General features: G+C 35.6%; 1 protein-coding gene across 2 annotated transcripts in view; it reads left to right on the top strand.

Moving 5' to 3' along the window:
* Positions 1-24,478, top strand: part of MOGAT1 (monoacylglycerol O-acyltransferase 1) — a 46,729-nt gene that overhangs the window by 3,885 nt on the left and 18,366 nt on the right. For both annotated transcript variants that reach the window (XM_051983463.1, XM_051983462.1), the window contains exons 2-5: positions 16,261-16,439; positions 17,952-18,156; positions 20,636-20,810; positions 22,003-22,202. In XM_051983463.1, coding sequence (XP_051839423.1) covers positions 16,287-16,439; positions 17,952-18,156; positions 20,636-20,810; positions 22,003-22,202 — 733 coding nt within the window. In that variant the 5' untranslated portion in view covers positions 16,261-16,286. The remainder of the gene's footprint in view (positions 1-16,260; positions 16,440-17,951; positions 18,157-20,635; positions 20,811-22,002; positions 22,203-24,478) is intronic.

The raw sequence follows: 24,478 nt of genomic DNA, 5'->3' as shown, positions 1-24,478 counted from the left end.
TGAAATCATTGGACCCAGGAGCATTTTCCAGGCATGTTTTAAGTCCAGTCCACTGCTTACATACTTAATCAGACCCAACTAGGGCAAAGACAGGCTTCTTGATGGAAACTTGCCTGATGAGCTAAGGCACCTTCCTCCAAGCGCTTTCTACTGCTAGCTTTATTTTGTTGGGCTGTGGAGGTTTGGATTCTCTGGACCAAAGCTGTCTATGAAAATCTTTTTATTAATTTTTTTCTGAATTTTTTAATGTGCATTTCCATATCGAGAGCATAATACAAGAAGAGGATTATGTTTTTAATTGTGAGCGCCCATTTCATATGGTTTGCTTTTGTGGAAATAATTTTGTGTTCTGTTATCTCTGATCTTATATGCCTCTTGGGGCCTAAAAGGCAAATACAAGCAATGGTGTTGTTTGCCTGCAGTTTACAAAGTCCTGTCCTGGAAACTGGAAAGATACAAAGTTTAGATAAGACTAGGACCTTATCCTCAAAAAGCTTAAGGTGTAAGTGATAGAGGAAATACAAACAAAGCCACAATATTCAAGATAACTGCTTTAGAGAAGTCTAAAACTAAGTTGTTTGAGGGCCTAAAGAATATAAACCAGAGTTGCTTGAGAGGAGGCTTGGAGAAATCCAGGAAAGATTCCTAGAAGAGGTGGTATTTTGAGTTGGACTTTGCAAGATGCGTAGAAGTTAACAGATGTTGGGTTCCCCATCCTTGAACCCCTCACTATTCCATTCCATCATCAATCATTTTTCTAAAAGACAAATATGATTGTGTCATTTGTGGTCAGACCACTAATGAAATTCCAGATGTTCTCAATTACCTGTAAGGATAAATTATAAACTATTGTGCTTGACGTTTAAATCTCCTTACTACCTGGATAATTTTCAAGTCTTGTGACACCTTACTCCCTGCTTTTTAATCCAGGCACAGTGGCTGCTTGTCATTTCCTATGTACTGGCTGGGGCCCCTCCCAAAACTACCTTTGCTGTATTAAAGATATATTTTTCTGGGTACATGCTGTATCTTTAATATGAGCACATATCTAAGCTTATTGAAGTCAAGGATTCTTTCACCTGTGTCTTTGTATCTTCAAGATTTAGAAATGGCTAGCACTTTGTAAGCACTTGATAAATGCTGGTTGATTGATTAAAGCTGGAGACGGCAGGCATGTCAGGTATGAGAAAGGAAAGTGTGGAAAGCCAAGCTTGAAATGTACTGGAGGCAGAGAATTATTTGATTTAGCTGGAATAGACAAAAATAGGGGAGGAAAGATTAGCGTTGAAATGTAGGAAGGCACTAATTTATGAAAGATTCATTAGTTAGTTCATAGATCTGAAGGGACCAGAGAGTTCATCTAAACTAGCTCTCTCATTTTACAGAAGAAACTGAGTGGTTTCCTCAGTTTCTGAGTGGTATCCAGAGTGATGAAGGTAGCACAGTGGATAGAGTCTGGAGTCAGGAAATCCTGAATTCAAATTTGGAAATAATTTTTTGAATTGGGTTTTGTAAGATGAGTAGAAGTTAAACCCTCCATCCTTGATTCCCCCATCCTTGAGCCCCTCTCTACTCCATTTCATCACTTGCCATTTTCCTTAAGAACAAATCTCATTGTGATTAGATTATTGAGGAATGTGGTTTGAGTAGTTTGAGAAACTAGCTTGTGAATCTAGACAAGTTACTTAATTTCCCTTTCTCAATTTCCTCAATTTTAAAATGGGGATGATGATGGATAATATAGCTCCTATCTCCTGGGGTTATTGAGGTTTAGGTGAAAGAATAATTGTATTTCACTTAGCTGATAAATAACAAGCTTTATATAAATGTTAGCTATCAATGTTTTTCAATGTTGTACAGGTACTAAAAAGCAGAGTTAAATTGTAATCGATCTTCTGTCCTCTGACTGTTGATCCATTATCTTTCCATTTTATAATATGCTAGACAGGAATTTGTACTTTCAATGATAGACAGCAGGGTAACCTCATGAAGATTTTTGAGTGGAGGAGTGATACATGATAGATGTGACCCTGGAAGCAAACTAGGATCATAGTAAGTTAGAAGGACAAGAATGGATATTTTTGCCTGGCACTTTCTATTTTCCAAAAGGCTTGTTCCTGCAGAAGGACTTTTATCTCCCCTTTCATATAATTTAATCAGTCAAAAATATTAATTTAACACTTTAACTTAGATTCAGACCAGACTTTGAGTCATGATTCTATTTATAAAATATTCCCCCCCAATCACATGTAAAAAATAATTTGTAATTTGTTTTCTTATAAGTTTTGGGTTCCAAATTCTATCCCTCCCTCTTCTCCACTCTCCTCCCTGCCCTGAGTGGATGACAATCAGATATAAGCTATACATGTGCAATCATGTAAAATATTCTCATGTTGGTCATTTTCTAGAATAGAGAAAGAAGGGGTTAAAGAGAGAAAGAGAAAAGAGACAGGCAGACAGACGATGCTTCATTCTGTGTTCAGACACTATCATTTCTTTCTCTGGAAACAGTGTTTTTCATCATGAGATCTTTGATATTGTTTTGGATTTTTGTAGTGCTGAGAATACCTATGTCTTTCACAGTTGATCATCTTTATGATATTGCTATTACTATGTACAGTGTTCTCTTGGTTCTGTTCACTTCATTCTGTATCAATTCTTATAAGTCTTTATAAGTTTTTCTGAAATCATCCTGTCTTGAATCATGATTTTAAGACTAGCTGTAGGATCATGAGGGAATCCCAGAATATCAGAGTGAAAAAGGACCTCAGAGGCCATCAAGTCCAAATTTAAATCACAAGGAACAACACCTCTTACAAGTTCAAATCTTCACTTGAATATGTGCAGAAAGGGAAACCTCACTAATTCCCTGGAGTCCCATTTCATTTTGGACAGCTAGATTTCACTCCCTTATATGAAATCTAAATTTGCTTTTTTGAAATCTGAACTACTGTTCCTAGTTATGTCCTCTGAGATCATAGAGAATAAGTCTAATAAACCCTCTTCCACATGGAGTAGGGAAATAGGAACCAGACCAATGATTTAATGGATTATAAGGATCCCAAATAAATAAGCTTCCCCTACCAAAGCAGGGCAGCACTTTTTCTGCTAGAGACAGTTCATTGGCACATGGATAATGCACTGGCCCCAGAATCAGGAAACCCGAGTTCAATTCTAGCTTCAGATACTAATTGTGTGACCATGGCAAATAACTTAATTGCTACCTGTCTCAGTTTCCTTAACTATAAAATGGGAAATATAATACCTATCTTATAGGGTTATTTTGAGACATCCAGAAAGCTCAGAACAGTGGCTGGCACATAATAGTACTTAATAAATATTTATTTGTCCCCATTCCCCATTCCCACCTCATACCCATATAGTCTTAAAGAATTATCTAGTGTTGAGCAGTTAAATTATATGCCAGGGTTATGCAGACATTAATGTATCAGAGACAAGATTTATATCCAGACCTTTCTGGCTTCCAGACTAGTTCTTGTACCCACATGAAGAGCTTATTAAAAAACAAACAAAAATAAAAAATGGTCATGACCATTTGTGAGTCTTCTCTAGGTAAATGCCTCCAGTTCCTTCAACTGCTCTTTAGAGCATAGATTAGGGCCTCTTCGACATCCTAGTTGTCTTCTCTGATTGTTATATAGCTTATCATGTTCTCCCCCACCAACAAAAAAAATCTTCTTTGGACTAAATACTCCCAATCCCTTTAATAGCCAGACCTAAACATTTACTTACTGATTTCCTCATCCCTAAAAATGGTGATGAACCTCTATTACTTACCTTTCAGATTGTCTTTTTAATTTTTTTTTTAATTTTTGCAGGCAATGAACATTAAGTGACTTGCCTGGGGTCACATAATTAGGTGACTGTAGGTGTCTAAGGTAAAATTTGAACTCAGTTTCCCCCAAATTCTAGAATTGATGGTCTATTCACTGTACCACTTAGTTGCCTTTTCAAAGAGTTATCTTTTTTTTTCCTTTTCAAAAACAGATTTATTGGCCCCTTCTAACTTGGGGAATTATATCACTGGAATTTAATTTTTTAAATTATATTATAACTTTTTATTTACAAGATATATGCATGGGTATTTTTTCAGCATTGACAATTGCAAAACCTTTGTTCCAACTTTTCCCCTTCTTCCCTCCACCCCTTCTCCCAGATGGCAGGTTGACCAATATATGTTAAAAATGTTGAGGTATAAGTTAAATACAATATATGCATACATGTCCAAACAGTTATTTTGTTGTGCAAAAAGAATTGAACATTGAAATAGTATACAATTAGCCTATGAAGGAAATAAAAAATGCAGGCAGACAAAAATAGAGGGATTGGGAATTCTATGTAGTGGTTCATAGTCATCTCGCAGAGTTCTTTCGCTGGGTGTAGCTGGTTCAGTTCATTACTGCTCTATTGGAACTGATTTGGTTCATCTCATTGTTGAAGAGAGCCACGTCCATCAGAACTGATCATCATATAATATATATTGTTGAAGTATATAATGATCTCCTGGTCCTGCCCATTTCACTCAGCATCAGTTCATGTAAGTTCTGAAATCATCCTGCTGGTCATTTCTTACAGAACAATAATATTCCATAATAGTTACAAATGACAATTTATTCAGCCATTCTCCAAATGATGGGCATCCACCAAAGAGTTGTCTTAAAGAAAATTCTAGGGAAATCATTTCTACTGAAAAACTGTATCAGCTCTGCTTTACTGATACATAAAAATGATTTTACTTACACTTTTCTTTTTGGCCAGTGAAAATGGAATGAATAGTAGCTACAATGTATTTTTAATAAAAGAAAATTTATACAGAACCTAAAGACTCCAGCTTTGTTATTCCTTTGAAATACATATAGAGAACAGCATTTATTAAGCATTTACTATGTCAGGTAATGTTAGCAAAGGAAGAAAAGCAACATGTGAGAACTATGGCTTTGGGAGCAAAGGACTCCTAGTCAGTCATGGGAAGGATGCTATGGCTCTATCCATTTTTTCCAGTTAGGATTGGGGGAAAGGTCCTAGCAGGGAATAGCCATGATCTATATAACTGTTGGGCAGTCAAGAAAAAAGGGCAGAATTCAAAAAGATTTTCAAAAACCCTGGGATGCTTAAAACTCTTCTGTGCTATGAGATTCACCACTTTATCCCTTTCTTTACTGAAAATCTTCAACTTAGTTTACTGAGAACTTTCCTCCTTTCCCAAGTGAGAATGTATCTCCAATTTTACAATGGAAATCAATACAAAAATAGTATTTCCTTTATAAACATTGATGGAATGCAAAATAAAAAATATTTTTAAGGGATGTACTGAGAAGAATGTATAAGTGATTAAGGAACAGCCTTTCCTTAGAATGAAATTACAGTCAGAAATATTTGAATGAGGAGATTCTGATATTTTGGTGATTTTGTTGCAGTTAGGAAAAAATTGTTCTTGAGGTTTCTAGATCATTAGTATACAAAAATTATTTTATGAATTTTATTTTTCTTAAAATATGAGTGAAGATAAATTCCTTTTACTACTTGTCAGAGAAAGTGGAAATCTGGGAGAGTTTGGTACATTGGTAGGAATGGAAATAAAAGAGAATTGACATATGGCCTTTGACCCAGGATGTTACCTTAAGCAAACACAAGTGTTTTCTGACCTTTGTTTGCAAGGGGCCAAATATAATCCTTTGAGTGAAGACCATCAAGGTTAGTTTTGGAAAATGTACTGATGATGCAGCAGATTTTTATATCCCTTCACCTTTGGTCCACAATTTAGAAGAATCAAATTACTAGAGAATGCTGGATGAGATGAAGATAGGAAATAAATATAAATTGCTCCCCTAGCTTTGAGAATATTTTCTTTCATGCCAGTTGAGACTCAAGAAATTAAATAACATTTTGATATGTCTAATTTGGAAACCGAGGATATAGAACAAAGTATAGGACATTTTAACATGTCTTGAGAGTGAGAACTTGTGAAAAGTAAATTTAAATCTAGTGAATGCTGAAATTCTATAGCTAAAAGACTAAAGATTTTAAAGCTTGGGTCAGTTTTCAGTTGGCCCATCTTAATGTGAAGATTTGCCTCACAAAGTGCTGTTAATCAATTAAAAAATAATTATTAAGCTCCTTGCTATAAGCAAGCATTGTAATAGATTCCAGAGATACAAATACATAAGAAAATGAGGAATGGAATATGCATTTTTTAAGCACTTATTGTGTGTTAGGAATTATTTTTACAAATATCTCTTTTGTTGTGATCCTCTTGACAACCCTTTGAGATAGGTGTGTTTTATAGTTGAGGAAGTTGAGGCAAATAGAGATTAAATGATTCATTCAGGGTCACACAGCTAGGAAATGTCTGAAGTTGCCTTTGTAAGTTGTCTTGTCCTCAGGACAAGCAGTTTATTTACTCTGTCATTTAAGTAAGGCAATTGTTCACTTCAAGGAATTTACATTCTACTGGAATAATCTATCACAGATGATGAATGCAGGAGCATATAGAATAAAAACAAAATCTACTTCCTTTTCCCTTGCCCCATGTACTATCCAAATGAAAAGGAAGAAAAAGGTCCCATTTAAGATGAGCATCCTTGTCATCAGTAGAAGTGTTTTGTAAAGAAGAGAAAAAAGGTTGGTGAGATGGTGTACTGAATAGTGCACTAGCTCTGAAGTCGGGAGGACCATGCAGAGTTCAAATGTGACCTCAGACACTTAACACTTCCTAGGTATATCACTTAATTCCAATTACTCAGAAAGAAAGAAAAGGAAACGAAAGAAAAAAAACTAGGATTTTTCTCCCCTTTTTCCCCTCCCCACTTTCAATGTCTCACATTTGGGGGATGGAGCATATAAATATCTATGTGACTATTTAAGGCAGGAGTGAGCACTACCAATTAATTAGCAAGATTAGGAAGGGCTTCCTGTAGGACATGGCATATGGGCAGAGCCTTGAAGGAAGCCAGGGATATTAAAAAGCAGAAGTCAGAAAAGATCAAGGCATTCTCTGGTGGAGGAGATTGTCTAAAAACATAAAAGAAAAGAAGGAATTTATAGGATAACTTTATTATAGTTTAAAAGAAAAGGTGTAGAGGGCCAAAACTCTGGAGAAGTATTCTTGAAACAAGGTGTTAATGCAGTGGAATTGATGAGATAATAGTTCTTTAGTTCACATATATCTAGTTTGATATAATGATATAATCACTTTAGATTGGCTTATGCTCAGTATACTGTAATGATGTAATTGTAATAGAGTATTTAAGAACTGGGGACAAAGTGAGATTCAGACTGAGACTGGCAGACTAGCAGACTGCTAGAGGAGACTGACTCAGACTGAGACTGGGTCAGACTGTGACAAAAAGGCAAATTATATGTAATAGATTTAGTTTCATGTGCAATCATATTTTATTATACAATGTTATTGAAATACTTGTTTTATTCCATAAATTAAAAAACCATGGTAATAGAAGATGAAATACTGATATTGGGGAAGAATCAATGAGCTAGTTGGCTTGTTAAATTTTTTAAAATTCAGAGCCAAACAAAAAACAATTTCATATATATTATAGAGGAGCGGCTTATATATGACAAAGAATCTCTACCCTCTAAAGTATACTTAAGTGGACTAGTTCACTTGGAACATACACCTTTATGTTTCTTTATAAACATATATTTTAATTCCTTAGTGAGGGCGGGAATTTTAATTTTATTTTTTAAAAAATTTTTTTTAAAGCTTTTTATTTTCAAAACATATGCATGGATAATTTTTCAACATTGACCCTTGCAAAACCTTCTGCTCCAAATTTCTCCCCTTTCCCTCCACCTCTTCCCCTAGATGGCAAGTAATCCAATATATGTTAAACATGTTAAAAATATATGTTAAATCCAATATATGTATACATGTTTATACAATTATCTTGCTGCACAAGAAAAATCAGATCAAAAAGAAAAAATGAGAAAACAAAATGCAAATAAACAACAATAAAAAGAGTGAGAATGTTATGTTGTGATTTACACTCAGTTCCCACCGTCCTCTCTCTAGGTGTAGATGGCTCTCCTCATCACAAGATCATTGGAACTGGTTTGAATCATCTCATTGTTGAAAAGAGCCATGTCCATCAGAACTGATCATTGTATAGTCTTGTAATTGCCATGTATAATGATCTCCTGGTTCTGTTCATTTCACTTCACATCAGTTCATGTAAGTCTTTCCAGGCCTCTCTGAAATCATCCTGCTAATCATTTCTTGTAGAACAATAATATTCCATAACATTCATATACCAAAACTTATTCAACCATTCTTCAACTGTTGGACATTCACTCAGGCTCCAGTTTCTTGGAGGGCAAAAAAAATTTTTTTAATCTTTTGTTTTCAAGGCTATGCAAGCATCAATGTTGAAAAATTATCAGTGCATATGTTTTGAAAATAAAAAATTAAAAAAAAATAATAAAAAAGTACAGAGACCTTCAAAAAAAAATCTTTTGTTTTTATCCCCAGCACCTAGCACAATACCTGGCACATAGTATATGCTTAATAAATGCTTGATTACTGAATGATTACACATAGTGTGAATGAAAGGCAAAAATAAAAGCATTGGGGGGTGGGTCAGAGGGGTGGGAATGGGGAAGCCTGGGAACTTGATCTGGAATTACATTGAGAAGGGAATTAAATGCCAAATTTAGGAGGCATCAAAGGCTCTCAAGTCAAAAGGTTATTTTTGGTTCTGGAAAGACCAACTACGAATATCTGGGAGAGACCATCCATGCCAAGAACTTCAAGCTAGATGTGAGTGGCTTGAGGTGGTTAGTGATCTGAAGTGCTCAAGATGCTGCAACCAAATAACTAGGGAAGCTTGAGGCTTCTCCAAATGAACCTATCTAGAAGAAGCAGACCTTAGGCACCTGGAATTATACCAAGCAGAAGTAAACGAGATAAGAGCAAAGGGAGGAGCTGGCAAAATTCCTTTGACTTCAGGCCAATTGTTCATTGATGTTCTATGCTGTCTGTTTCTTTCTAGGCTACTCTTCCTCACTCATAGGGGTTTCCTCTCATCAGAAAGCTTTATATGACAAGGATAGATGTAGTTAGAACAAGATCATCTAGTATTGGGAGTTTCCAGAAAACCTTTTTTGATCCAGGAAACCCTTCTGTTTAGACACTATCTTATGAAGTCAATCAATATTTATTTATTTAATAATGTTTTCAGGGGGAGAATACTAGCAACTAGGATATTGGAAAAGGTTTCTTGGACCAAGTTTTAGAAGAAAGGAGATTTTCTATGAGGTAGAAAAAAGGGAGTATATTCCAGGTATTTGAGTTAAACAATATAAAGGCTCCAAGAAGGGAGATGGGAATGTTTTTTGGCAGGATCATGGTGTATAAGGGAAATTTGAAGTCAGGTTGTAAGGAATTTAAAAAACTAAACAAAGGAGTTTACATCAGAGGCAAGAGGGAGCTACCTAAGTTTGAGTTATGGAATGACAGTCAAATTTATATATTTTTTTAATTGGATTTTTTTTTTTTTTTTTTTTTTTTTTTAGTGAGCAAAACCCTACCTTCTCCTCCTATCCTCACGTCTCTCTAGAAGAAAAAAAAAAAAAACTCCGAAACAAATATATAGAGTTAAAGCCATGCTCTGCCCCACCCCTTTTACCCCCAGATGTCTTCAAGTGTCTATCAGGAGCATGTTTCATCATGAATCCTCTACAATTTCCATTGGTCATTACACTTGTAAGAGTTCCTCAGTTTTTCAAAGTTGTTTGTCTTTATAATATTGTTGTCATTGTATACCATGTTCTCTTGTTTTTTCTCAATTCACCTTCTTTCTGTATCTATTCATGCAAGTCTTCCCAGGCTTATCTGAAATCATGCCATTCATTCCTCATTTCTTATGGTATAATAGCATTATATCTCACACACACACACACACACACACACACACACACACAAAACATATTTTGTTTTGTTCTTCCCCCAGTTTATGAGCATTAGATTCTTTGCCACCACAAAAAGAGCTAAAAATTTTTATATACCCTAAGATAAAGTTTGTTTTGTATAGGACTAATCCCTCCTTTAATTGCCCCTTCCTCTTATTTTTTTCCTTTCTTCTCTTTACCTCCTATTTTTCTATAAAGTGAAATGTGTTTCTTTACCTAATTCTTATATACATATATGTAAACACACATATATATTCTTTTCCTTTTGATCAGTTAGATGAGGATAAGCTTCAGGTGTCAGCCACTTCCTCCACGCCTTGATCCAGGTCTATATAGACCTGAATACCCCAGTTATATGAAATATTTCCTTAACATTCCAATTCCCCAACTCTCATATATTACTCTTCCTCTGTCTTTTCATTATTCTTTTAAGATCAAGACATCATTACTTACAGGCCTTCTGTCTAGTTATACACCCTCAATAATTTCTGATGATTATGAATTTCAGAGGGAGCACATTTACCATCTACATTGTCATATAGACAACTTGTCCTCATTTAGTTTCTTATTATTGTTTGTTCATGCTTACTTTGATGTTTCTCTTGACTCCTTTGTTTGTATTTCTAAGTTTCTACATAGTTCTGAACTTTTTTATCAGGAAAGCTTGGAGGTCCTTCACTTTATTAAAAGTCCATTTTCCTCTGTTTTTTTGCTGGATTAATTTATTCTTATTTCTAAGTTTATATCCTTTGCCTTTTAGAATATCATATTTCAAACTCAACATTCCTTTATAGTAATGACTTCTAAATCGTGGATGATTCTGATTATGGCTCCTCAAATTTTGAATTCTTTCTTTCTGACTGTGGCTCCTCAAATGTTGAATTCTTTCTTTCTGACTGCTTGTATTTCTTTGGCCTAAAATTTTGGATTTTTAGTTACAATATTTCTGGATTTTTTCCCTTTTATATGTCCTTTCAGAAAATTTCTAGTTGTAAGAGATCTGAGCAGTTTTCTTTTATAATTTCAGGCTCTCCCTCCCCCTCCCCCTCTCTCTTCCCTTCCCTCCCTTCCTCCTTCCTTCTCTCTCTGTTTTAAGATAGTACTAATAATCTTAAATTATCTCTCTTTGATCTGCTTTACAGATCAGTAATTTTTTGCTATGAGATAACTTACATTTTGTTCTGTTTTCCCTGCCTCCTTTTGACTTTATTTTGATATTTCTTATTATCTTATGGAATCAGTGGCCTTTATTTAGTTCATTCTAATTTGGGGGGATTTTGTCATTTGAGAAATTAGTGTGTCCCTTTAGTAATTTCTCTTTATAATTCTTTCTTTTATAATTCTTATTTCTTTTCTAATTTATTTTCTAGTATTCTCATTTACTTAACACAATCATTTAAAAACTTTCCCCTTAAACTCATGCTGTGTCTCTTCTAGGAATTCTAGAAAAATTTGTTCCTAAACTGTATATTTCTGATATATTATTTGTAGATATTTTGTGGTCATTCTCTTCTTTTGGGTATGTTTTGGATGTCCCTGTCACCATAATAGCTTTTTGGTGAGACTTTTGTTTGTTGTCTTGTTTGATTATTCTTCTAATCTATTTTCTGACTTTAGACTATACATTAAGGTTGTGCTGTCTGCATTTCTGAAAAGAATGTTTGGGCTACTCCTGCTGGTACTTTTTAAAGGATATTGATTATCTTGTTGCTATGGAATCTCAGGAACAGCTCAGCCTGGGGACCCACAAGCTTTCAGTGTTCCCAAAGTTATCTAATCCAGAGAAAAATTTGATCACTGCCAATTAGTCTTATTCTGCAAGTGCCTGACCCAGGTTTGGGTTTGTGCAAAAGCTCTGGATTTGCTCTTTTAAGAGGTTCAGTAAATTGACACAATTATCCAAATGGAAAACTCACTGGTTCAGTGACAGAACTATAGCTTCCCTTTGGTCTAAGATTCATGCCTTGGTTGTTCCTTTTCAGGCTTCAGACTGGATTATAAGATGGAACTGAGATCTTATTCTCCTTCTAAGTTTGATTCTCACAGCTTCTCCTTGCTTCTGAACTTGCTTTATGCTTTGTATACAGACTAAGACCCACCACAGTTTCTCTAGCAAGAAGTCTCTTTTTACACTTCTTTCAGACTCCCTCTCATCTGGGATCCAGAACTGGGTAGTAAGCAACAGAGATACCAGGTAGCACTTTTCCTTCACCCTACATAAGTTTAATCCTCTTTTTGCTGGATCCAGGACCTAGTCAGATAACATCCCCAATGTTCACAGACCTCTCTGTTTTGTTATGCTTCTCTGGGCTAGTAGAAAAATAGGTCATTGATTTCTAGATCAAGACTTTGTTTCCTAGCTCTTTATGGAGGACGGGTGAGAGAGAGCTTTCTTACTACTACTTTGCCATCTTGATCACTTGTCCCTTTCTTTGCTTTATGAAAACATGTTAGTCCCATGTCTTTTCCCCATTTGGCAATTGGGCACATTTTAGAAGAAACTTGTGACAATGAGTAAAGGAGTGTATCTGTGTGTATGTGTCTGTGTGTGTGACAGAGAAAGAGAGACAAACAGAGAGAGACGGACAGAGACAGACAGACACACATAGATAGAGAAAGGAACTGGTACAGAGGATTAAAAAGAGCCCATTAAGCAAAAAGGAGACACAGGAAATAATCACATCCTAAAAGTTCAAAAAGTATAAAATATCCAGGAGGAAAAGGTGAGCAGGAAGATTGAGAAAGATGAAGAGTGAGAAAATATGATCAGATTGGACATTTAAGGAATTGTTGGAAACTTTGAAGAAGAAGCAGTAAAATTATTGAATTGAAAGCTAGATTGCAAAGGATTGAGGATTATGTGACAAAATAGAAAATAAAGGTGAATATTTATAGCATTTTTAAGAAGATGGCTGAGAAATAGAGGAGGGATATTGGAGAAGTAGTCAAAAGGAAGGCAGCATTAGAGAGGGCACCGCACAGTTGGTGGAATTTGGAAATGAATGTAGATCACTATAGAAACAGCAACAAATATTTTCCATTGCATGTTTATTTTGTTGTACCCTTCCAACTTCATCTGAAAATTTTCTTGGTGTGATCTTACTTCAATTGGATCTTAGGCCATACTTCTTGCAAACTCATTTTCTTCTCAATTGCTTTTCATGGTTTTGTAAAAGAGTATTTGTCTATGGTATTCACATTCCTCTGTCAAATTTTGTATGTGAGTTTGTCCTTTAAACTAGTGCTACCTTTGGCCACCTTATCTCCCTACTTGCCAAGAAGACTGAATGTTGTTGATGGCTTAAAGGTTCTTTCAGCCTCTTTGTTCTGGTGACTAGTTCTCAATGGTTAATCTTCTCTAAGAAATCGTGGTTTTCGAAGTCTTTCCTTTTTTTGTTCCTGTTGTTTTTCAGAGACATCAGGTTTATTGGGAGCTGCTATAATCACAGATCACATTGTCCCATACTTACCCTTTTTTTTATTTGGTATTTTAATGTTTTACTATAACTAATTGACGGTCTGAGTGCAAAAAGACAGCTGATTGTGCAATGACTATGTCACCAGAAGCCAGTCACTTCTCTCCTGTTAAAGTATAATTGTAATTCCTGTGTCGGAAGCTATTGCAACAGAAAGGGTCCAGGTATATTTTTGGGTGTTTTCAGTTCTCCACCTTATAATTACTCACTACCTGACAGCACCCTCTATCTGGATACATGTTCTTCTTAAAAAGCATTACAGCACTGAGAAATTTCATGGTGTAATACAATAATATCCAATTCAAATAGAAATGGAACCCTCCAACTGCAAATTGACCTAGAAAACCACAGATTAACATTATCTGTGTGGGATTGTACTTTTATTTATTTTGTTAAACATTTCCCAATTACATTTTAATCTGGTTCAGGCTGCACCAAGTCAGGAGTTTTGTGTCCCTGCTGGCAGGCACAGGTCTGGTGTGGTGAACAGAGCACTGGACTTGGAATCAGAAGCACCTTGGTTCACATCTTTCTATAGTCACTTAATAATTACCTTGGGCAAACCAACTAGTCTCTCTGGGCTTTAATCTTTTCATCTATAAAATGAAGGCTTCTAAGATTGTTTCTGGTTCCAATTCTATGATCCTTCTATCACAAAGTCAAGGAATGAAAAAAGTGAAATAATGAAGCAAGCAAGTCTGTACAAAACAGAATGACACCCATTCCTAAAGTTTTACTTTAGGATTTTTAACCTTTTCTGTTTCATGGATCTCTTTGGCAAGCTGGGGAACTAGCTATATAAGTGCTAATTCTTCTGAATGTCCCATATACCTCAACCACAGGGGAACATCCCTTATTAGAGGAAATACTCATTCCTAACTTATTTAGGAGCTGATAAAGCACCCTAATTTCTCCCTAATTATGTCTTAAAATATTGAAGAGTTCCTTACATCCTGGGTAGGATAAGGCAAGATACCTAGAGAGGAGATAGAAAGCCTCAGCCATCTTTCCATTTATCTCCCCTTCTGTATGGAGTAGCTAAGTGACACAGTAGATCGAGTGCCAGTCCTGAGATCAGGAAGATCTAAATTCAAATATGACTTCAGACACTTATTAGGTTGTATAACTCTGGGCAAATCACTTAATCTCTATTTGCCTCAGTTGTTCATCTGTACAATGGGGACATACTGGAGAAGGAAATTGCAAACTAGTTCAGTATCTTTGCCAAGAAAACCACATGATGGAGTCATGAAGATGAACAATTAAAAAATAATATGCTTCTAACTTGCATCATTTGTAGTGAGAATGTCAAAAAGTTATAGTTTGATTTCAGCAGCTCATTGGCTGTGAAATAAAGATCACTTTGTATGTGGAAAAGGACTGTATGGAACTGAATGCTGTTTGATATTAGAATCCGTTTCATGATTCAGTGGATTCAACTTTCTCCTTGAGCACAGCTAATAGTCTCTCTATCTACACTTGAAGCCATTCTGTCTTGATAATGGTACTTGCCAAGAAACTGGAAACTGAGTGGGTGCCCACCAGTTGGAGATAGGCTGAATAAGTTATGGTATATAAATGTTAGAGAATATTATTGTTCTGTAAGAAACGACCAACAGGATGATTTCGGAGAGGCCTGGAGAGACTTACATGAATTGATGCTGAGTGAAATGAGCAGGACCAGGAGATCACTGTACATGGCAACAAGACTATACCATGATCAATTCTAATGGATGTGGCTCTTTTGAACAATGAATGATTCAAACCAATTCAAATTGTTCAGTGATGAAGAGTCATCTACATCCAGAGAGAGAACTGTGGGAACTGAATGTGGTTCACAGCATTCTCACTCTTTCTGTTGTTATTTGCTTACATTTTATTTTCCTTTTCATTATTTCTGGTTTAGTTTGATTTTTCTTTGCAGCAAGATAATTGTATATTTATGCATATATTTGATTTAACATATATTTCTTTTTTATTTTATTATAGCTTTTTATTTACAAAACATATGCATGGGTAATTTTTCAACATTGACCCTTGCAAAACCTTCTGTTCCAAATTTTTTCCTCCTTCCTCTCACCCCCTGCCCTAGATGGCTGGTAGTCCAATACATGTTAAATATGTTAAAATGTATTTAACATATTTTCTACCATGTTTAACATATATGGTTATATGATGAAAAATGCTATTCATACCCAGAGAAGGAACTGATGGTGTGTGAGTGTAGATTGAAGCACACTGTTTTATTTTGCTTTGGTTTTAACTTTATTTTTCTTGAAGATTTTGGGGGTTTGTTTTTGCTTTTTGTATGTTGGGATTTTTTTTTTTTTTTTTTGTCTATGGTTCCTTTCACAATATGATTGTTATGGAAATGTTTTGCATGACTACACATAATTTATATTGAATTGCCTGCATTTTCCCTGAGGTTGGAAAAGAGGAAGGAAAAGAATCTGAGACTCAAAAGTTTTAAAAACAAATGTTAAAAATTATTTTTACATATAATTTGGGGAAAATAAAATACTAAAAATTTTTTTTTTAAAAATAGAGATTTTGCTTTACTTATATTCACTTGGCAAAAATAGTCAGGAAAATTTCTTCGTGGGGGAAGTGACTTAGATCACTGAGGTAAATTATATTTTCTCCTTACCCTTCCCTCAAACAAAATCTAATAAAAACCAACCTATTTTTCTTTCAACTTCCATGTACACCTCAAGTGGAATAGGAAGAATCATGGTTAATTAAATTCAGTTGCTCAAATTTTGAGTTCCTATTCATCTTTCTAGGTGCTATCATAACTACTACTGACTAATCTTGATTCTGGTTCTCTTTTACCTTATAGGGCAGCTATGTTGTGGACTCTTGGTGATGCTGCTTTATAAAAACTACTGGTTTATCTATATCCCCTATTTAACATGGCTCTACTTTGACTGGAAGACTCCAGACTCAGGAGGCAGGAGGTTTGACTGGGTCAGAAGTTGGACTGTTTGGAAGTACTTTAGGGAATATTTTCCAATGCATGTGAGTAAAATATATTATTTAACAAAGGATTTCAGATGGGATTATACTAGGTTACAGATTTTTCAACTTGTCCTTTGAACTTTTCCATTTTAAGACAATTTGTAATCTTTTCATTTAGATATCCCCAGGCAAGTCACTTAATCTCTGGTTTCCTTATCTATTAAAAAAAAAAAAAAAAGTTGAATTTGACCTTTTAAAGCCCCTGTCAGATAAAAGCAGCTGTATTCTCATGTTCCTGAAGGAAATAATTTGGTGAGCCTATCACTAAACTGAATCTGCTGATGACAAAATTTTTAAAAGGTTAAATATGAATAATGAAGAGGCAGTATAGTCAATTGTGCAGATACAACAAACTCAGAGATAGAGGCCATTTATCTGTACAGAAGGATCCCCGCAGACTGCTCATTGGCTTATTTTTTAAATGTAATATTATATATATATAAAATTTTGCTTATTTTGCTAAATGTTACTATTACGGGCCATGACAAGGAGCTTTGTGCTAGAGGATGAATGGTCAAGCGTGTTATGATGAAAAAAAAAACGCTGGATTGGAAATCAGAAAGTCCAGGGTTCAAATTCTGCCTCAGTCCCTTACTGCCTGTGGGATCTTATGCAAGGCACTAAACCTCTCTAAGCTTCAGTTTCTTTGTCTGTAAAATTAAGGATTGGTTTTGGTCACCTCTGAGGTCCCTCTCTCACAGCTCTAAATCAGTGACTCTGAGACTTGGGTTCAAGCTTCTAATTCATTCTTAACTCTCAGTGTCCCAAAAGCCACACATCTCTTAGGAGGAAATTTCCATGATTTCCAGTGATTCTCGGAGCAAATGAAATCACAGAATTCCCCTCCTCTTTGGAATAAATAAATAAATGAATATACACACATTTGTAGGGTGGCTAGATGTGCAGTGGATAGAGTGCCAAACCTGAAATCAGGAAAACTCATCTTCATGAGTTCAGATCCAGCCTCAGACACTTATTAGCTGTGTGATGTTCGGCAAGTCAGTTAACCCTGTTTGTCTCAGTTTCCTTATCTATAATGATCTGGAGAAGGAAATAGCAAACTATTTCAGTATCTCTACCAAGAAAACCCCAAATGGGGTCATGGAGTTGGATACAACTGAAAAAAACAACTTAGATAATACATATTTATATAAAGCTCTTTAATTTTTTTAGTTTTGAAGTCAACTTGAGTTCTCTTCTCAGATTTCATAATAATTTAGAGCTGAAAGGGACCTCAGAGGTCATGTAGTCCAATCTCGTCATTTTATAAGGAAAGTAAGGTCTAGAGAAAGAGAAATTACTGGCCTAAAGTCATACAGGAAGTGACTAGCAGAGCCAGCATGCACATTCAGATTCTCTGACTCCCAATCAGACTCTCCCTTCTCTTTTTCTCCTGGTAGTCTTCATTTCTTTAAGAATTAAATTCTTCCTCCTGTTTGTGACTGGTAACTAATAAGGTGGTGTGGGCTCTGGGGGCTACGGTATCTTTGCTTCCATTTGAATGCTCTATAGCTCATCAAAACAGTGGATTTGGATCCAAGTCACAACTATATATTTGGATTTCATCCCCATGGAGTGCTTGTTGCCGGGGCATTTGGAAACTTTTGTACAAACCATTCGAATTTCAAGGAACTATTTCCAGGTTTTACTGCATATCTTCACACACTTCCCTATTGGTTCCGATGTCCTTTCTTCAGAGAATACCTCATGAGCAGTGGTAAGTGAAGGTGGGAACTTTTTCCCTATATTGGTGTTGGGCAACCATCCATCAACCAGCAAATATTTATTCAGTGCCTATTATGTGCTAAGCACTGGGGATACAAATACAAGACGGAAACAGCCACTGCCTTCATAGACCTTATAGCTATCCATGGAAACCACATCCACAATTAAAGATATTTTTCATTTAGTTTGATTTACATTCCTTTGGGAGGAGACTTCTTGAGTCCTTCACTGGCTTCCTTTACTGATTGATAAAGTCTTCAAAGACTTCCCTCACATGTGGATACTTGAACCTGGAACTCTGAATCACTGTAAGACCTACCCCAGCCAGAAACCATTTTTTCTTTTCAATATGACCAGTCTGAAAGCATTCCACTGGCCAATAGTTAAAGCTAATTCTATCCATCATTGTTTTAACTATCATTCTAATGTAACACCACGGGCTTCATAGGAGATATGTTTCCTTAATGAAAGATCCTGACTTTCTCCAGAGTCTGTCAGCATCATATATGTTTCCTCTGATAGCTAGAAGAAGCTTTCTTATTTCTTCTTATTTCAGAGACTTTCTGGGGCTACGCAAGTAGTCCCTTGGCTAATTTTTAAGTCATTTACAGATCACAGATGATTGATAGGTAACTGAATGATCAAGCTTTACCCAGCTTAACTCCACTAAAATCACACAGTTATAACCTAACAGAATAGTCTACCAGAATATTAACTTTATAATTAAACAGTATTAAAATACCTTAAAAATACGATAATCACAACAGATGTAGTTTATACCAAGGGAAGGTCATTTCTTTTATAGTAGCATGTTTTACAAATCCTCCAATTTCCAAAAAAAAAAAAAAAAAAAAAAGTCCTGCTTAGTAACAGAGCCTAAATTTCAACTACCGCACACATCTTAGTCAACTAAATTCAGACTAGATGTTTTAGTGCCATTTAGAATATGCTTTAGTTTACCTGAATCTAGTGTAAAAATTAATTTTCCCTGAAAAATGCAAGCCACTATGTTGATATGAAAGCATAAGTGTGCAAAAGTCCCATGACCTTTGCCAGAATTCCAACACAGGTATATCTAGGAGAAGAGACAAAGGCTCAAAAGTGTCAAGGGTGAAGTTGTTGCTGACCCTTTGGTATTCAGTGTAACTAGACCTCAGCTACATGTGGTATAGCCCAATGCACATGATTTTTCACAGGTAAACAATACCTAAGGGAACAGTCTTGCAGATAATCAGAAATATCACACCCAAAGAATCTATATCCTTTGTTAGCCATCAGAATGATTTTGATACATTCATACTATTGATCAATAAGTGGTAAACTCTCATTGTGTACAGAGCACAGTGCTAGATTATGGAGAGGGCTTTAAAAAGATAAATAAGTTGTTTAAGTAATTCAAATCTGATGATGAGGCATGACCCTACCTCACTTAAAACCAATTCACTTGCAAAACAAGATATCATCCTCCTGATGTCATTAAATCTCTGTAAGAAGGAAGGACAGACAACAAAATAGCCATGTTACTATATAATTTCCCTTTTCGGAAGCTCAGTTTCCCTTTTTATACAATAAAGATAATGATACTTCCAGCACCTATTTCACAGGAATTAAATGGTTAACAAGACCTTTGCTGCTGACTTGGGTATAGCTTAAAGGGATGGGAATATCTCACACTAGATTTGATATTTGAGACTTGAGTCTACATCCTTTGTCAGGTCTTATCCACCTCTCATCTATTAAATTTGGGGCAGACTATAAGACCTATAAGATCTCTTTCAATTCCAAATTTATGATCCTATACAACCTAGTTGAGCCTTGAGAGTTAGATCACCACTGGCCATTTAAGTACTAGTGCCCTACAGATTGAGACCTTCAGGCTTTTAGCACCAAGACCCACATGATGGAGAAGCCACGTGTGGACCTAACTCACTAGAACTATATGTTCTCCCTGGGTCAGAGCTTCTGACTTGCACTTGTTTATTTTTTGGCCATAGAATTATAAAAATGGATGTCATGAGTAAACACTAACAATGTCCCCATTTTTTGGTACTGCTTGAGTTGCTGAAATCCATATACCAGAAAATTCCTTGCTCACATTTTTATTACAGTCCCTTGTGGAATAGCAATGTGTTGTATAGCCAGTGATGTTACAATGTCTCCAATTGATACAGTACTTCATTTTTATTTGAGATAATACTTTATCTATATAAGTGAGGAACCATCAAAAGTGTACAGATGCCTACATTTGATAACTTTATAAACATGGTATTCACCAATCTAATGAAAATGGGTTTTTAATATTTTTATGTAATTAGATACCACAAATTTTATTCCATAAAATTTTTTTTTGGCAAATATTTTAAGTGGAAAAATAATAAGGCATTCCTTAAAAGGGGCAATGGATTTAAGGCATACAAGTGTCATAACAGTAACTCATAATAAAATAATTTCATTTTATTTTATTCACCAAGGAGCAGTCTCGGTTTCCAAACAGTGTGTATCTCATGTGCTAAGCAAGGAGGAAGGTGGAAACATTTCAGTCATTGTGCTTGGGGGAGCAGAAGAGTCACTGGTTGCACATCCTGGAAGTTTTACTCTGTTTATCAGACAAAGAAAAGGGTTTATTAAAATGGCTTTGACACATGGGTAGGTAGTTATCCATCCTGTTGCCTTTGTTCTGCCACATGTCAGTCTGATAGGGGAGAGGAGAGGATATCCTTAAATCTCACTGATCCAGTCTGTTCTGTTTGTAATGGACAATTACCTATTTGATGAATGGAGCTTTGTCCCTTTCTGTTGGGGCAGAAATGTACTGTGTAATTTGAAATCACATGTGCAGAGGATGTCTGTATAGGTACATATACTAATGATTATAAGTCTGAAGAACAGAAGCAGGATTGGTAAGGTGACAGAAGCCTGGATTTGGGCAACAAGACTTGGGTCTGAATCTTAATATATAATCCATAATAGTTATCTCAAAAGGTCTTTGCATCTCAGATTGATTATTCTATGAAGGCAAACTAGGCTTTCTAACTAGACTATCTTTTGCTTCAATTCTTACCTAGCCTTTAATCCCTGAATGAGTGTTGGCTCAGACAAACTGAGACCTGGAAAGACTTTATCTTAAAAGGTTAATGTCTCCCACTACATCCAGGGCCATTGCTAGTTGTCCTAATGTCTGCCATTAAGTTCCAATGATTCCCTGGGAGAGAGTGAGGCTGATGCCTTTACACAGCCCTCTGTCACTTAAAACCAATTCATTTGAAAGTCAAAACATCACTTTCCTGATGTCTTAGACCCCTTCAAGAATGAAGAAAAACAACAAAATAGCTATGTGACTATAGAAATATGATTTCACTTTTCTAAGGCTTAATTTTCCTTGTTATAGAATAATAATAATGATACCTCCAGTACCTATTTCACAGGAGGTTGGGGTTTTTTGTTTTGTTTTGTTTTTGTTTTTTGTTTTTTGAGATTTAGATTGGGTGATGTCTGTAAAATACTCTATAAAAGTCAGCTATCCCGGTTCTTCTATGAAAAATACATTGGGACTTTGATATGATCTAGGTCTGCCCAGGGTGGCATTTAAATACAAAGCTGGGCTGCTGTGGACCCCATTCAGAGTAGCCTAGTGAATAAAATCCCCAAAGAACCTTAGGAGATTTTACCTACAAGTGAACCACAAGGTTCTACAACATTATGGTGAGATTTAGATGTAGTGGTTTTTATTTCAAGGTAACTGGATGGGTTAACATTTTTATATCCTTTTCCTTTTTAAAAATTTATTTTACTTTATTTTATTTCACCTCTCCTCTGAATTCTTATGTTTGTTTTACAGGGCTTATTTGGTTCCTGTGTTTTCTTTTGGTGAGAATGAATTGTTTAAACAAGTCAACAATCCTGAAGGCTCATGGCTTAGAGCTGTCCAAGAGAAACTGTACAAAAAAGTAGGCTTTACAGTGCCATTATTTCATGCCAGAGGAATTTTTCAGTACAATTTTGGCCTGATGCCCTACAGAAAACCTATTTTTACTGTTGGTAGGTATCTTGAAGATGATTTTGGGGATGTTAAAAATCAATAAAAGTATTCCATGGTTAATGTTGATAGTTTTTGATAAAGAGGTACAAATATCAGAGAAATCATTTTAATGTAACAGGGAAATAAGGGACATTGGCAACATAGAATTGGAACAGGAATTTCTAAATATTTTCCATTTGTGACATGTATTATATTTCTGAAGTGACCCTAGTTTCCATTTCAGTGGCATTTAACAACTTTTTGAATCTGAGAGCCTTCAGCCTCTTTTATATCTACAGAATTCTTTCCTAATGGCTATAAGCATAACCACATGTCTCCCATTTGTTAAAATAATAAGATACTAATTAATTATTTAAATAATGATAATAAAATAATAACTAATAATAATAATTCAGTTCTTCTTTTCTCTCAAGCTTTTTTCTTATGTCTGTTTTCTATTTCCATTATCAGACTCTTAGAGCAGCTAAATGGCATGACGGTTAGATACTGACCTTAGAGTCAGAAAAACCTAAATTTGGATTTTTCCCTAGATACTTACTGTGTGATTTTGAACAATTCACTTAATTTCTGTGTGCCTTTGTGATCCTAGAAGACAGCTACATAGCTACACTTGTTGTATCCATGTCCTCACCTCTAGTTCATTTCTGAGACCCATACATTTTTATTTCTGAGCCCACCATTCAACTGAATGGTTTTATGTTTTCTCCAAGGTTATCAAGGATGCTTTAATTGCTAAATCAAATCAATATTCATCAATTCTCATTATTCTTGGTTCTTTAGAGTGTTTAACATTATTTACCATCACCTCCTACCTCCCAGTATGGGTTTTTGTAACTTTATTCTCTCTTAGTTTTTTTCCTATCTGTCTTGACTGTTTCTTCTCATTCTCTTTTGCTGGAATGTAATTCATTTTCTTCCTCTGTGAGTGAACATATATGGTAGGACTCTATCCTGGGGCCTCTTTTTTCTTCTCTTGACATTTTCAGTGATCTCCTTGTTGTTGTTCAGTTGTTTCAGTCATGTCTGGCTCTTTGTAATCCCATTTAGGGTTTTCCTAGTAAAGATACTGAAGTGGCTTTGCCATTTCCTTCTCAAGCTCATTTTACAGATGAGGAAACTGAGGCAAACAGGCTTAAGTGACTTACCCAGAGTCACACAAGTAAGTATCTGAGACCACATTTGAACATAGAAGAGGAGTCTTTCTGACTTCGGGTCCTTTACTCTATCTACTGAGCCATTTAGCTACAGCTACAGTATTCAGTTATCCTTATGTGTGTGACTCCCAAATCTACTTCTCTGACCCCAATCTGTTTTGGTTCCTGCCACAGCAACTTCCTGGTAAACATCTTCACCTTGACATCCTATAGATGTGTCAAATACAATATTTTCAAAATGAAATACATCATTTTCCTCCTCTTCTGCTTGAATACACTACATCTTTTAAGAGCATCACCTTCCTCAGTGATCCAGGCTTATCACTATGAGGTAATCTTTGACTTTACATTCTCCCAAAGTTCTCATTTCTAATCAGTTGCTAAGTCTCATTTATTCTGCCTCCATAAAATTTCTTGCATTTACACCCTTTTTTCTACTCCCATAAACACCAAGTGGGCCCTCATCCCCTCTGGTCTAAACTACAGCATTAGTGTCCTAATTTGTCTTTCTGCCTTTGTTTCTCCACTCCAATGCATTTTTCACAGAGCTGATAAAATCATATTCCTAAAGCACAAGCCTGATCTATGAATTTCCAGTATCCTATTCTAGCATCATCAATGATTCCCTATCATCTTTGGAAGAAAATAGGTGTTTTTGGTTTGATAGCTAAAATATCTCCCTATTGGGCTCCATTCTCTCTTTCTAGGTAAATTTTATATCATACTCTTCATGTTTTATATTCTGTCCAAAATGGTCTACTTGATAATCCAGGTATTTAATATTCTATCTCCAATCTCTCCCCTTTACCTCACATACTTTCCCTTCTCACTTTCATGTTAGGGGATTCTTAGCTCCCTTTCAAGATTAGTTCTTGTCATTGTCTTCATAAAGCTAGGTGACCCTGGAGATAGAGTGCTGAGCCTGGAGTAAAAAAGACCTGATTTTAATCCAGCCTTAGACGCCTACTAGCTGTGTGACTCTGAAGAAGTCATGTAACCTCCATCTGTCTCAGTTTACTGCAAAAAATAATAATAGCAGTCAACTCTTTAGATGGTTGTAAGTATCAAATAAGATAATAATTATAAAGTGCTTAACATAATAAATGCTATATAAATGTAAC

This window comes from Antechinus flavipes, chromosome 3, assembly GCF_016432865.1.
Source record: "Antechinus flavipes isolate AdamAnt ecotype Samford, QLD, Australia chromosome 3, AdamAnt_v2, whole genome shotgun sequence".
Classification (NCBI taxonomy): Eukaryota; Metazoa; Chordata; class Mammalia; order Dasyuromorphia; family Dasyuridae; genus Antechinus; species Antechinus flavipes.
The sequence above is the reverse complement of the archived record's forward strand: the minus strand, read 5'-3'. Positions and strand labels throughout refer to the sequence as shown.